This window comes from Heliconius melpomene, chromosome 7 (genome assembly GCF_056956725.1).
Source record: "Heliconius melpomene rosina isolate 202511_hmr_F chromosome 7, ASM5695672v1, whole genome shotgun sequence".
In the NCBI taxonomy this organism is placed as follows: domain Eukaryota; kingdom Metazoa; phylum Arthropoda; class Insecta; order Lepidoptera; family Nymphalidae; genus Heliconius; species Heliconius melpomene.
Window position 1 is genome coordinate 12,606,242 of NC_140395.1, and position 14,897 is coordinate 12,621,138.

The 14,897-nt window shown below is 33.2% G+C and overlaps 1 protein-coding gene across 1 annotated transcript in view; it reads left to right on the forward strand.

Moving 5' to 3' along the window:
* The window catches only part of LOC146537894 (tRNA dimethylallyltransferase), a 184,356-nt gene that overhangs the window by 78,222 nt on the left and 91,237 nt on the right, over window positions 1-14,897 (forward strand). The window contains exons 2-3 of the mRNA XM_085188750.1: window positions 1,329-1,466; window positions 4,379-4,782. Of these exons, the coding sequence (XP_085044876.1) occupies window positions 1,329-1,466; window positions 4,379-4,782 (542 nt within the window). The remainder of the gene's footprint in view (window positions 1-1,328; window positions 1,467-4,378; window positions 4,783-14,897) is intronic.

A 14,897-nucleotide genomic window follows, 5' to 3' on the forward strand; every position in this document is an offset into this window, starting at 1 on the left:
ATCCAGTTTTATTAGTTTGTGTTCCCGTACGTCTTGCGTTGTCCAACAATTTTTTATTTATTTTTGAACATACGATTTAAAATCAGTTTCAAACACGAGACATTTTTTACACTTCACGCTGTATCCTTTTATTATATAGCAGGGTAGCTGCGTGTAGAGGGAGTTTCGTACTAAAACACTCCACCTCCCAATTTCCAATGAAAAAAATAAATAGTTAATTTCCTCGAATAAGAATCGAACCCCCGACCTGTCGCGTTTACATTCACACGCGTGTACCCTGCGCCACGACTGGCCTCTATATGTTATATTTCTACTTAATCTTAAGTTAATTTGAATGGTTCATGAATATTTAACCGTGACATCATTGGTACACCCGCGCCCCTGTTACATACATTTCATACATTTTACACGTATTTACATAATTGTGGTATTGGTTTAAAGAGAACACCCTTTGTTGCTCTCGAGTATTTAGGTATTGCGCGTTGCGGCCATACTTGTGATAGCGCGCGGCTTTACATTGTTATTATATTTTATAGAGATGCAGTGGCGTAGCTAGGGTATTTGCTGCCCGGTGCGGCTTAGGGGACTTGATGCCCTTTAAAATGGTCTAAGGTCTAAAAAAAAACAAAGTGATCGTCGACTTTGATCCCCTTTCCTTTTGATGCCCGGTGCGGCTTAGGGGACTTGATGCCCTTTAAAATGGTCTAAGGTCTAAAACAAAGAAAAAACAGAGTGATCGTCGACTTTGATGCCCCTTTTCCTTTTGATGCCCGGTGCGACCGCACCGCTCGCACCCCCCTACCTACGCCACTGTAGAGATGAGGTGGTGCTGGTAGTGTGGGGCAGCATGTGGTTGGTAGTTGTGGGTTCAATTCAAGTGATGTATTCATCACTTGAATTGAACCCACAACACACCTTTGTTTGCCCACTCTGGTAGACTCATGATGGTGTTGCGTTTTGACACTCAATGAACTCAAAGAGTCTCGAAAATTGTGCAAATTGGCCTGGCGTGGAGTGGCGCAGTAGAACAATGTCTTCCCCACTTATTTATTATTAACTGTGTGGCGTTGGTTTTCTCACCAACATGGAATGTCACGAATTCAGGAAGGAAATGCAAGATGAGGAGTTAAGCTCCCTCTCACCCTACGTGGGATTCAGCCAAATGGGAATCGAACTCACAACGAGTTACAGTCATAAACTGTGCCGCTGAGTTACAACTGTCTCGACAATCGTTATAGAATTTTATAATTTAAAAATTAATATTAACTATAGTATTTGTTAAAAATTAATATAATATTTGTTAAAAATTAATATAGTATTTGTTACAGATCTACAAAGGCTTAGACATAGTGACAGCCAAAGCATCGCAAGAGGAACGGAAGTTGGTGCCGCACTACTTGTTGGATATTTTAGAACCACATCAAATGTTTACTGTCGTGGACTTTCGGAATAGGGCGTTGAAAATTGTATCCTTTTTATATATTTACTGTATTTGGTCATATGATAGTACTTACCTACTTATAGTTTTAAGTTATGTCAACCGATCGCTTAAAATGTGGGAATTTTGGGAAGTGTCTTAATTTTACGTTGACATATGGAAGGGTTTAATTACCTCCACCTCTTGCAAAAACGCTAAATACTAAGTAGAAAATATGTGATGGAATTGTTTCTAATATCTTTTAAATTTACTAGGTTGTCTTCTTGTTAAACATGATAGTTTTAATTTTCATTTAAAATTATCATCTTTCAAACTATTAAATAATTACCCAATGATATTTATCTTATTATAGAACATAAAATTTGGTAAATAAATAAAGAAATATCACAAAAATCGTGGCATTCCCCACACAATGATTATTAAGCATGTTTCCAATGAAGGACCCTACAAAGTAAACTGACACAAAGCAAAGCAGCGGATAAAATCTCTATTTGATAGAAAAAGTCACGCTCTCGGCAACGTTAATTTGTCAAACACGATCTAAAGCGGAGTGTCGCGTGGATGCTATGATTTTTGATCTTTTCGATAGGAGGAATGCCTTAAATATGTAATTGTTATTAAGATTGAAATGAATAAGTAGAAGAGCGATGTAGTTTAGTGTTTTGTGGTGATCTCTCTCTCTTTATTTTATTGTAGAATTATAAACATTAAATAAAAGAAAAAAATATTGTCGTACATCTATCTTATGCATAGTAGGTAAGCAAGAGGTGGATTTTTTCTATCGTTTGATACTATGAGCTATTTTTCACTTTCTATTCTTTTGTGTGATAGATATCACTGTAATTTCGTATCAGACGGCGAAACTCAACGCTGCATTATGTATATTTGAATAAAATTTAATGAAAACTTTACTCTGAAGTATTTAAAAATCGAACGTACAACCATTTATATGCTAAGCTGCAACCAATCTAAATCACTATGGCTATAAAATTTAAAAATAAAAATTCTTCGAACTTATATATAAGTCTTATGTAAAGTCTGTCTTTTTCCTTCAGTAACAGTTGCTACGCCAGAAAAACGCTTAGATCCATCTAAGAAAGTAGAAGTTTAAATTTTGTATCGCGGTCAACAGGATTCTCAGAATACTTTCGATCTTGTTATATATATTAAAATATCTAGTTATTAATTATAACTGGTTTTGTGGATACAGACTAGCTCAATATATTTTACATATGGAATTTTTCCTGCAATATTCGTATGCTTTCACTTAATTGCATTTTATATAACTTAAATCAATAAGGCTAAAATAATAATAAAAATTAATGAGGCCAGATGTGGCGCAAGGGCATAATCATGTACTTATAGTTTTTTTATTGTATCCCGCACATAGCAGTATAGGTAGAGGGAACCTGGGACACTTCCCTTCTACATTGAGATATTGCATGCTGAGTGGAGAAACTCAATGTCTCGCTTTACCAGAGGGAGGAAGTAAAAATATATAAGTGGAAATCGAACCCATAACCTGTCGCGTTTACAGTCGCACGCTTGTGCCCCTGCACAGTGACTGGCCTCAATGTATTATATTATTATTATGTTAAGTAGTATGGATAATCGAATCTTCCCTCCTAATATTATTTTTAAATTAAAATTTAATAACATGCATGGCATTAGCACGTTCATTAACTATTTACAAAAAAAAATAAAAGCTCATTGGATATCACAATGTAATCAAAACGTGATGGTTCGCAACCACAATCACCAAAATAGCCGTCCACGCAGGAAACCCAAATTATTTGAATTGCCATTTTTTTATAATTGTATGCTTTAGGCTCTTATTAAATTAAATTAGTGGACGGTAAATGTAAAAAAAAACATAAATTGTTAACTAATTATATCCAAATGAGTATCACGTGTATAGACGGATGCTGTTCCACAGCATCATGTTGGCCTGAGTGGTGATGTTGTGATTGTAAATGCGACGGTTATGGGATCGATTCTTAGTTGGGGAATAAATTATTTTTAGTTGTTCGCTCTAAGAACAACAACGCAACATTGAGTTCCATCTCTCAACACGAAAGGAACTTAGAATGCACATGTCATCGTTTGGTTTTACAAAGTGATTCGAAACGTATTCCTTCTTATTTCTTATTCTTACTCTTTGACATATATGAGTAAATAAAAAGAAATAACAGTCAAAATATTTTTTTATCCCAGAATCGAGAATTTTGAAAATATGGGCATTATATAGTATTTGACAGTTGAATAATAAGGAATAACGACATCAAATCAATTGTGTTTCCTTAAGTAAACTATCATAAACGTTGTTTTTTTGTCACATACGACCCTCGACGACGATATAAATACTATAAGAGCTTAAATAGATGAGTCCCAACGTATTTGGTCACTGACAACTTAATCAGCTTAGTTTACCATAAAATTATTGCTTGAAAGGTAATTTATAAGTATTCTATAAATGTATGGAAAATTCGGAACAAAACTAGTTTTGACACAAAGTAAGTGGTATCCATAATTCTATGATAAAATAACATCGTTATCTTAGTTCAATCTTTGATATTAATGAGAGATACCAAAACAGGTTTAATGAACTGTAATAGTACTTTGTATTTTGTACTGCTTAACTTTTGTATTTTTAACGATTGTCGAGACAATTGAGTAGAGCTCATCTGTTTCTACATTTGGATATATTCCGTGTGTATTGCGGAACCCATCGCCGTATTTGTCTACTAATACCACATTAACCACTAGTCTCGTATGGACCTTCAAATCTAAAGTATACAAAATTTTATTAATACCATATCAGCAACTAGGTTGGTGTAATTTTCGATTTGTTTTGTTTCGAATTTGAAGCCACGATCGTCACATTGATTCACTATAGTCCCCACTGCATAAACTGTTTTAACTTCCTTAAATATGTACCAGATAGATAATTTAATAGAACAAGGGAAAATGCCTATCATTGTTGGTGGAACAAATTATTATATTGAATCGATTGTCTATAAAATACTCGTTGAAGACACCGAAGATGCTGACAATTTGCTCTGGGAAAAGAGTAAGAGAAAACGAGATTCTGAAAGTGATGAAAATCCCTCGAAAAAAGACACTGTCGAAGCAGAGTGTACAGATTCTGAAAGTATTGAACAAGGAGATATAAAGGACGAGGGATTGAAACTTGACGCCACTGTTGAGATTGGAAAAGATCAGATTAGAGAAGATGTAGACAATGAAAGTAAATTTACAAATGAAGAAATACACGCTAGATTGAAGGTGGTTGATCCTGAAATGGCGTCGCGACTTCATCCAAATAACAGACGGAAGGTTTTAAGGTAAGTTTTCTTTTGTTTTTTCTATCGTGCTAGTATTTTGTTATGTTATAGACTGGCGACCCGCTCGCGGCTTCTCCCGCGTGAAATATATAATTATTAATTTACTAATCGGCATTATTTTCAAAAGTACAATTTTAGCCAATTTAATAAAATAATTATTTATAGCAATTTTATCGAACAGCATTCACTAAAATGATATAATTTTTTATTTAACCGATTGAAATAAAACAAAAAATACCACAATATAAAGGGAAGTTTGTCAAAATACAATACTGAAAACTGCAATTAAATCGGTTAAGCCGCTTCTGACATTTGCGTGAATGACAGACGTAGATAGCGTACAGACAACAAAATAAAATTAAAAAAAAAAAGATTTGGTTACAATAAAAAAAAAATTAAAAAATGTTATTGGTTCTATGACATTGTTAAATGCCACCAATAATGTTTTCTAATATACTCGTATCTTTTTGATTTACGCCACCTTCTAATTAGACGGGCGATTAGAGAGAACCCAATCAAATTGGGTCGTATAACTCAAAAGCGACGAAAACATGTCAGGATTTGAAAAACATTCATTGAACCAGTTTTATGAATGGTTTGCTCTTTCAATGAATATTTTTGCGATGAACATAAAGGTGGGGAGCTTTTGTGCTTTCGCTGGTGCTATATCTTATTTTAAAAGCGGGTTTTTCTTCGTTCCCCTTCGTTTCGAAGCACTTAAAACGTTATATATTTGATATAAGTATAAGTTTAAGGTTATTGTGATGCAGAGGCACAAGTGTGCGATTGTAAACGCGACGGTTGTGGGCTCGATTCCCACTCGGAGGAATTAATTATTTTCATTTAACCGCTCTGGTGTCTAAACAGCGCGCACGAACATGGGGCGTTGGGTCCCGCAACTCAATAGGAATGGCGTATTGTAATACTGGGTTCCTTCTGTTTACCATATAGTGGAAAATATGTGGAAAACGTGAAGCTGATTTAATTTAATTTTAATACATATTATGAATGAACATTTGGAAATGCTATGTTTAATAAATTATATGTAATTGAGAGATTTCATTTTAAGATTGATTGATTTCTCGATATATGGCGTTTCGAGCGTGCCAGTTGAGCACAATTCATTTCGCCAATGTCACGTTGTATGGAAAACACACGGAGGAAATTGACCGGTAATAAAAAAGATAAATATACACAATTATAGAATACATGTAAAAAAAGAGATCCTGTGTAAGTACAGCCTTCGATTTCATTTTATATAAACATTTTTAATATTATGTAGCTCTAATCTTTAATTTGAAATATTTATTTACTTGAACTTTGAACTGTAAATTGATTTCGGGTTTTACACAGAAGATTTAAAATATATGAGTTTTGTTGCATTATTTCTTAAATCATAATATTTATTAATAATAACTATTCCCTACAGTTTCATCATCTAATATGATATTTTAATACGAAATTAAAAGCAGAGTAGGCAGGTGTGATGTTAAAATATTCCGTTAAATTTTTGAGACATTGTTTAGTGGCGGAATTTAATCCCATATTTTGTCTTGTCACTTGCGAGGAAAATGTATAAATCATTCCCCCAATTGGCGATCGAACCCACCATGAAAATAAATAATTATTTTGTTATATAAATAACTAATTTTATTATAACAATTTATGAATAGTACGAGATATCAAAGGCTACTAGGACATACATAGGCCTGGCCTGGCCTTCTGACGTCACTAATTTTCATATGTTTATACATACATATAAATAAACTTGAAGTGTACATCTGTGATTTCAAATTATATTTATATTAAATAAGTAAACGATTTTCTATTAGCTACGACAATTAGTGCGAACAAATCACATAAAATCCCAAAAGATTTAAATAAGATATATTAAGTCCTTAACCATACTAAAATAATTAACCAATTTATCTTTAATACACTTAAATAAAATAAAATAAATAGTCGTACAGTCGTACACAATGAGATATTGTGTGTTGAGTAGCGAAACTTAACGCCGTGCTTTGTAATTTTACCAGATCGAAACCACAACCACCGCATTTTTAACAGCTTGATATTGTCTGACTACGCCAAGATAGTCTAAAGACTATAAATCGTCTCTCTTTACAAAATGTGTGAAAAGCATAAATATAACACAATTTCCAAATAAAAGTTTTTCTTACACTATTTTTATCGAAGCATTCTATAGTACGAATATATGTAAATACTTGGTAGAGATATATGTATGTATATGCTTAGTTATTGAGAGCCCTTGACCGTGTTTCATGCGTCTAAGAAGCGGATTCAAGTTCCTTTTCGTTCGAAGTATTGACACACTTTGGAGTATTCTTTATTAAGTTTAATAACAATAAATGAATTAGAATTTTAGTAATAATAAATGTAGTAAATGAGTTAGAATAGAGAATTAACGTAGAGTCGACTGCGGGTTCAAATCCTACTTGGTATAATTATTTTTATAAATCGTTTTTGTTGTCGCGTCCAGTAATCCATTTCCTGATGAAATTCGTAATATCTGTAAATTAAGGGAAACTCGGGAGCGGTTGATTTAGTTATTTAATAAGAGTTACTCTACTTTCAGTATTATGTGTTATTAATAATTATATTAAATAACACCTATTATATTCTAAATATATCCATTTGTTTTACGGGAAGAATAAAGAGAATCTGATAAGACGCTAGATCCCGACAAAAAATATAAACAGAATTAGTGTTAACACACTCAGTTCCCCACTCTACTTCCATATTGTTAAGATCTGTTGAGTGGCGAAACTCAGCGCCGCGCTTTAGTCAAGACATTTAACTAACCATATCCCGCCTATTTAGGTCACAAAGACTAACATTATTACCAATCAGCGACATCCGCGTCAAAAACATACATTTTCCGCAAAATTTCCATCAAACGCCCATACATAATATAATAAAATATACATATTATTATATTAATACATATAAAAGAATAATGCCGTAACATCGTAGAACTTGTCCACGTGATTTACATAAACACAAGAATTGAAGGCCGCTTGACATGATGACATAAAACCGGCGACCAGCCATCAAGACCCCCGTCTTCGGAACCAGTGGGCTTTTATATGACTTTGTATGGCATTTGTACGGGTGGCGGCGTCTCAGATTATGCTGGTGGTACCAACTTCCGCGGGTCTCTGACCGCTTTGAAGGATTTCGTAGTTTGCCAGTGTGTACTGACCTTGGCTTTACTATCCGATTGTAGGGTGGCTATGCTGTTTGTATTATTTTGTGAATTTTACTTTTTTTATGTATGTTGTATTAGTTATTGGTTTTGATATAAGTTTTGTTATTACGTAAGTTTGAGGCTGCATTGGAGGTGAGAGTGCAGGGGCACAAGCGTGTGACGGTAAACGCGACGTTTGTAGTTTCGATTCGAGGGAAAGAATTATTTGTTATTAATATTTTCAATTTCTTCACTCTGGTACTGGTGGTATTGGCATGACAAAGTGTGGCGTTGAGTTTCGTCACTCAACACGCAATGCCTTAAAAATTTGGTGGAGTGTATTAACACTAGTTTCCCTTTGCTCAAAGTTGTCTAATCATTAGAAGTTGTCCTATCGACAAGCTAAGACGTTCTGTTGACAAATTCAACTTCTGCCAATTAGTATAATTTTAATAAATTTATATATTTTGACATAATCATATAAATGTCATAATTTATATTTATCTACTTAAAATGTTAAAACAATACTTTGTTCCTCTAAAGAAATAATCAATAACAATCTCTCCTCTTTCCATTTTCCATCATTAAAATCTCATAATATCCCAAAATTAATGCTAATTAAAATGAAACCGGAGTATCATGGCAACCGTACTTTATATCGCAAACGCGGCCCCTTCGATAAACCCGAATTATTTATCGTATTAATTCAACACAAGCATACAAACACACACACACATATATGTGTGTGTGTATACGTTACGTGCAAATACTCATCGACAAGTTTTTCCGTTGCCATTACTATATGTAGGTACTATACTGAAGTATTGAAATACCATCGGGATTTTTTTTTGTTTTAAAATGATCACTCCTTTTTATTGTGTAGATTTTATTATTTATTATTGTCAATTTATTTATTAGGAAAACCGTGAGAAACAGTAATGACGAACTCTTTTAATAACATAACCTACTGTAGGTTAATTAAAGTAGGCCATCGTTTCGTGTCACAAGAACATAAGATTGGGACTTAGTGTAGGAAGGAAATGCGGAGTATCTTAACACTAGGTTCACATGTACCGAACTCGAACTTGAGACATTTTGTATAGTGGGAATCAATGCCGCAGTTTGTCTTTCCGAAATGGAAAAATGAAGAAATATGTAACTCGAAACCCACACTCAGTCTTATGCAATTTGTGTTTAATTCTAATTTTCTATTAGCATATAATCATTATGACTTTTTACTAGAATTTAGAAATATCATATTTTTAAGCTAGAAAACTATATTTACGCACCAACAAGGCCAGCTAACGTTAAAAACGTTCAGTATACGTCGTTATGATAAAAAAAAACATTTATATAAACATGTTAATGTTCTTTTATTAATAACTGCGAGGTAATTCAATTACTTCACTATAGTTTATTCTTGTAGTAACGAGTAAAATTTTTGATTGACGTTAAAGTAGATAGGTATTTATTTTTTATTAGCCAGGTAGGCAAGGTTGCAGGGTAGGCAAAGGGAACCTAGCTTTAGAGACACTTTCCGTCGTATTTTCGAGACATTGCTTGTTACCAGAGCAGAGGAAATGAAAATGTTTAATAAATTATTGCCTCGAGTGGGAATTGAACTCACAATCATTATATTTACATTCATACGCTGTGGCATCGATATATGTTCGAGTATGTATATCGGAAAATCAATTTTCATTATGTCCAATGAAAAAAAACCTATGAAGGAGATGCGATAGGTATTATTAAGAAAAAAATACGTAGAGTCGCGTTGTCAAAGGGAAACACTTCATTCTTAGTGTCTGAGGTAACTCTGACCGTAGGCGACATTAGGTTACATCGAAACGATTAGTGTGACGTAGTGGCCTTTTTCAATAAATAGTCCATTAAGTCCAATATAAAAAGATTTTTCAATTTGATTTCGTAGTTTCTGAGTAACGCATAACAACCAAACGAACTATTCAGCTTTATAATATTAATAAATTCAATAATTCCTTATTACGTAGAACTTGGTGTTTCAAACCGCAATTATATTTATCATTACTAAATATATATGAATATATAGATTAAATATTTAATTATAAGTTTAATACAATATTATATTATAACTCGTGAAGTTTGACACATTTGCCGTGGTCATGGCTTAAAATCTCGTGATCAGAAACTATTATTTGGTTTTGTATGGGGTTTTTTGTCCTTTATATTTCTTTTATCTTCACGCTGCATATGTACGTAGCAGGGAAGACAGAGGGAACCTAGGAACCTAGTGTTAAGGTATTCCATTTCCCATCAAGGCTCACCTGCTCCCCACATCTGCCGTCTCACATGTCATCTGCTGAATTCTGGAGGCATTGCGTATTTATCAAACTCAACGCCGGGCCATGTCTTGTTACGAGAGGGAAGAAATGAAAATATTAAATACGTATTTCATTTCATCGCTCTCTCTCTCTCGTTTATAGTCGCACGCCTGTGCTCCTGGTATATTTGTGGTATTTTCGTAAAAATAACACATTTACATATGAGAAGAAAATACAATATTTTTGATTATGTCATAGTGGGTCATCGACTGAAAACAAAATCGCTCTTTAAGGGTTCGACCTAAACATTAGAAGCAAATGAATTATTTTAATTTCTTTACTGTGATATGGCAAAGCGCAGCGTTGAGCTCCGTCACTCAACATGCAATTCGGGCGTTCTGCTAAGGACGGAGGCTCTGAATACAGTTGACAACAAGTTGTGTCCTATATTATATTGAACCTTACAAAGATTTCAGGCCTACTGACCTAATTAACTACTTTAGTTCTGTTTCTATTGATCGCTTATTATTCCAAATATAGGTTACATTGAAGTTGTGACGTTTTTCTTTGTCTATTTAACTATATACATATGTATGTAATATAAAAGTAACGTGAACTAAAGTGCTATTCTTATTGAAGAATTATATATATATTTTTTGTGTTAGTTATCCATATATTTTAACATTGTAATCTATGTTTGACAATTTTTTTTATTAATGCTTATATGCTTTCTCATAAATATTTTTAGATTAGTGCCTTATATCTATTTATATATAATTTTTCGTTTACTGAGTGACAGACAAATCACAAACGAAAGTCATGAAATTAGATTAGGGAATGTAGGCAAGTACTGAGAGTGAATTTTTCAAAATTCTTACGGAAACGGAAAGAAAACGGAATTTCTTTTTTACGTCTTTAAATCTATGCAAATAAACTTACGTGCGAGTAGAATTTTAAACGGAACGGTAAAATTTTAATTTTTTTTTATTTAAAATAAGCAAAAAAATAACATCTAAAATTATAATGAAACAATTCTTTCATTATTAAACAAAGGAATTGAACCGACAACCATAAAATGAATACTCAAATTAACAATTTAACATACGTATCTAAAGAAGTTCCAAATAGTCCATGGAAATGTATTGTTGGACAATAAATAATAGATGTAGAGGGATGGGAGAGGGGCTGGCGGCGTCGAGTCTGCTGTCTTTATCATGGTAATGCTGTTGCTGGGGGCTAAGATGCCCTTCAAGGACGCCACTATAGCTTTTATTTTGTATTTTTTTTATATCGAATTTTGTCTTATTTTTATATTGACTATAGACGACAGGAATTAACTTGATTTATAATTTCCTGGTCTAGTTAAATATAGGTAAAGTTGCGTGGCGCGGCAGTACGGCATGTGACGGAATGGTTGTGGGTTCAACACCCACTCGGGTTAATGAATTATTTTCATTTTCTTCCCCTGGTAGAACGACAAAGTGCGTCGTAGAGTTACGCCACGCAAAACAAAATGTCTTGAAAATGGGGCGTTTCGTGGGGAACTGGGTGTCTTAACACTAGGCTCCCTCTGCATACGCTGCTACGTGCTCGATTCAGCAATGGAAAAAATCTTTAAATTGAATTGTAAATGGAGAAAGTAAAGTCTTAATTAACACTATGTTAACTCTACCTAACATATAAAATATAAAAGAGTAAATTTCCTAAACAAAAAGAACTATTTAAAAGATAAACACAAAAGCAAAAGACTTGTAATCTCAAAAATAATAAACCTACTTTATAATACTATAATATTAGTTCGACGTCTGTATGAAACAGTCTTTATTTATGTATATCGCGATGCCGGCTCGTACTCCACTAGCGGGCAGCGGCTATGAATACATTACTATATAATTGGTAGGCCTGTTGCTAAGCAATCATTTTTTGACTAGAAATTGACCCCTGATTTGGTTGGATTTGTACGTGCGTTTCCTTAAATTTTATAAGTTTTTTTACTGTAGTAGAGTTACTACACTCTTGTCTTCAATTTGTTTTAGCTTTATCTGGTCTATTCCGTATATAGCAGGATAGGCGGAGAGAACCTAATATTAAAACTTTCCGTTCCACACTCTGCTCTATTTTCTAGACATCACCAGAGTGAGGAAATGAAAATAACTCATTCTCTCGAGTGAAAATCGAACCCACAACCGGTGCGCTGCTGGACTACGAAGGCCTTTATATCAATTTAATGAATAATTTTATAAAATCACGTAGCTTATGGTTTATGTATAGCTTTTGAGGAAAAGTTAACACAAAGCTAATTACCACAAAAGGCAAGCAAGGTTTAATGTCGCGCAATATATGTGCGTATGTGTGTATGTGTATAGATAATATTTGTTTTAAATATAATTAATACTAATTAAATATAGCTTAATAAAGTTGAAACTCTACAAAACTTTGCAATTTTGACTTCTAATTCCATAAAATACTTCTGTACCTTACTCTCTGCCGAATTCTGGAGGCTTTGCGTGTTGAGTGGTGGAACTCAACGCCGCGTTTTGCCTCGTTAGCAAAGCGAGGAAATGAAAATAAATTTTATAACATCAGTATAAATTTACCTACGGTCAAAATATTAGTAAAACAACGACCTAATTTCATCATTGTACGACACACATACCTTAAATTCCTTTACTCAAATAAGTACTATTATACCTGTACCTACTTACTTTACAATATGCTGAGCAGATTTGAATGAAACTTTACAATAAAGGGCTAATATAAAAAAAGACAAACACTCATCGCTGGGGCGTGGTTATCTCATACTTCATAAGTATGCCAAGGACGGACCTCCAAGTTGAATAGGATCTGGCATTAGCAGCTCATAAAACAACCTTATTATGTAAACTTTGATTGTTAATGATTGAATTGTGATATATTTGACGTTCATACCCAGTGAGCTATTGTAGTTGATAAATTATTTTTATGAGCTATTAGAAATAATGTGTGTTTGTATGAATGTTACGTATTATACATAAATAAAGTACTTATTATTTGAAATAATATGTACTAGAAAATATTTACGCAAGATATTCGATTACACAAAATTAATATAAAATATTAATCACAAAAAAAAATGCTTTTGATGATAATTATTGATTAAAAAATACTTTATTAATAATTATATATTAAAAAAAATGCTATTCACACTAATCACACACACACACACAGTAATCGAAAATCTAGAAAAAGCTGAACATAAGATTTCTGAGAGGCGTAGGTTCACACATTGTATCTAAATAGATAGAAATAAGTATTTTTTTCTATTTTAACTTTGTGATAACAGTTTTAACAGTTTTTTCATAATATTTTAAATCAGTAATTTTATAATTATTTTTTTCTTAAATGATCTACATTTTTAGTCTGTAGACGCCCCGTTGACTCATAACTACAATGCCGGAAGCGCTCGTCCCACGGACTCGTAATTTTAGGCAATTTTAAGTTCACACCGTTCACCGAAGGAAATTAATTATCTGTTATAGTACCATTTTTTTTCTATTTAATTAGCCTATTTGTATACAGTTTGTTACTAAGCGTTGTAGGCCTTGTGGCCTATATGTATGTTTGTATGTAGGTATAAAAGAACATATTATTTTTTCAGTTAGATATATATAACAAAGGAAAATTATTTTTAATGATTATACATGCGACAATGATGACGATGCGAATCTATATTCTTCTTTTCAATCATTGCAAAGATATTATGATATGCTAGAGGTACAGGATGAAAAACGTAAACAAAACTTTTATATCGCTGTAGCTTCTCTAGGGTGAGGGAATTAGAGATGCGGATGCGGATACTGCCTTATCCTATACCCTGGACTGCGGCGCGGCGGTAGCGCTTCTTTGAATTAGCGTCAGAGTCGTCTCTTATGATGATGATCTCAGTATGATGACTAAGTCGCATTTTATCAACTTCGTCCCAATTGTAACACAGTGGCGATTAAAAAAAATGCTTCACGCTGTTTGCTGCATATAGCAGGGTATGCAGAGGGAACCTAGTGTTAAGACATTCCGTTTCCCACTTTTCCCTGAATTTATCGTTGCATTGCGCCTTGAGATAATGGCATTTATTTCAAAACTTTGCTTCACATAAACTAAGAACTTGCAACCTCCACAAGATAACGTTACAAAATTTAATTAAATTATGTAAAAAGCGACTAGGCAACACATTCTAAACAAAAATTTACATATACTTAACACATTGTTGAATTATTTTTAATGTGCCATATATAACGCGTTAATTAAAACATCAAAAACTAATCTTAATTGTTAACCGTGGTGGAATATTCCTCGCTGGATTACAATTAAATTAAAATATGGCCTATAACTATATAACAATGCGACAATAACTAAATAAACTCAACAGTTAGTTACGAAAACAAAAAAAAACCGGGCTTTGTATTTGTGTATACAATACATAATAATTGGTACCTTAGTGGGACCTTTAATTAGTTAATTGTTTCTCTTTAAGTTTTTATGACTGTGTTAATAGTACTATTATATTTCATTTGCATATGCAAACGAGAGAAAATTTTCACGCGTATTTTTCCTTTGTTAAGCCGTTTAAC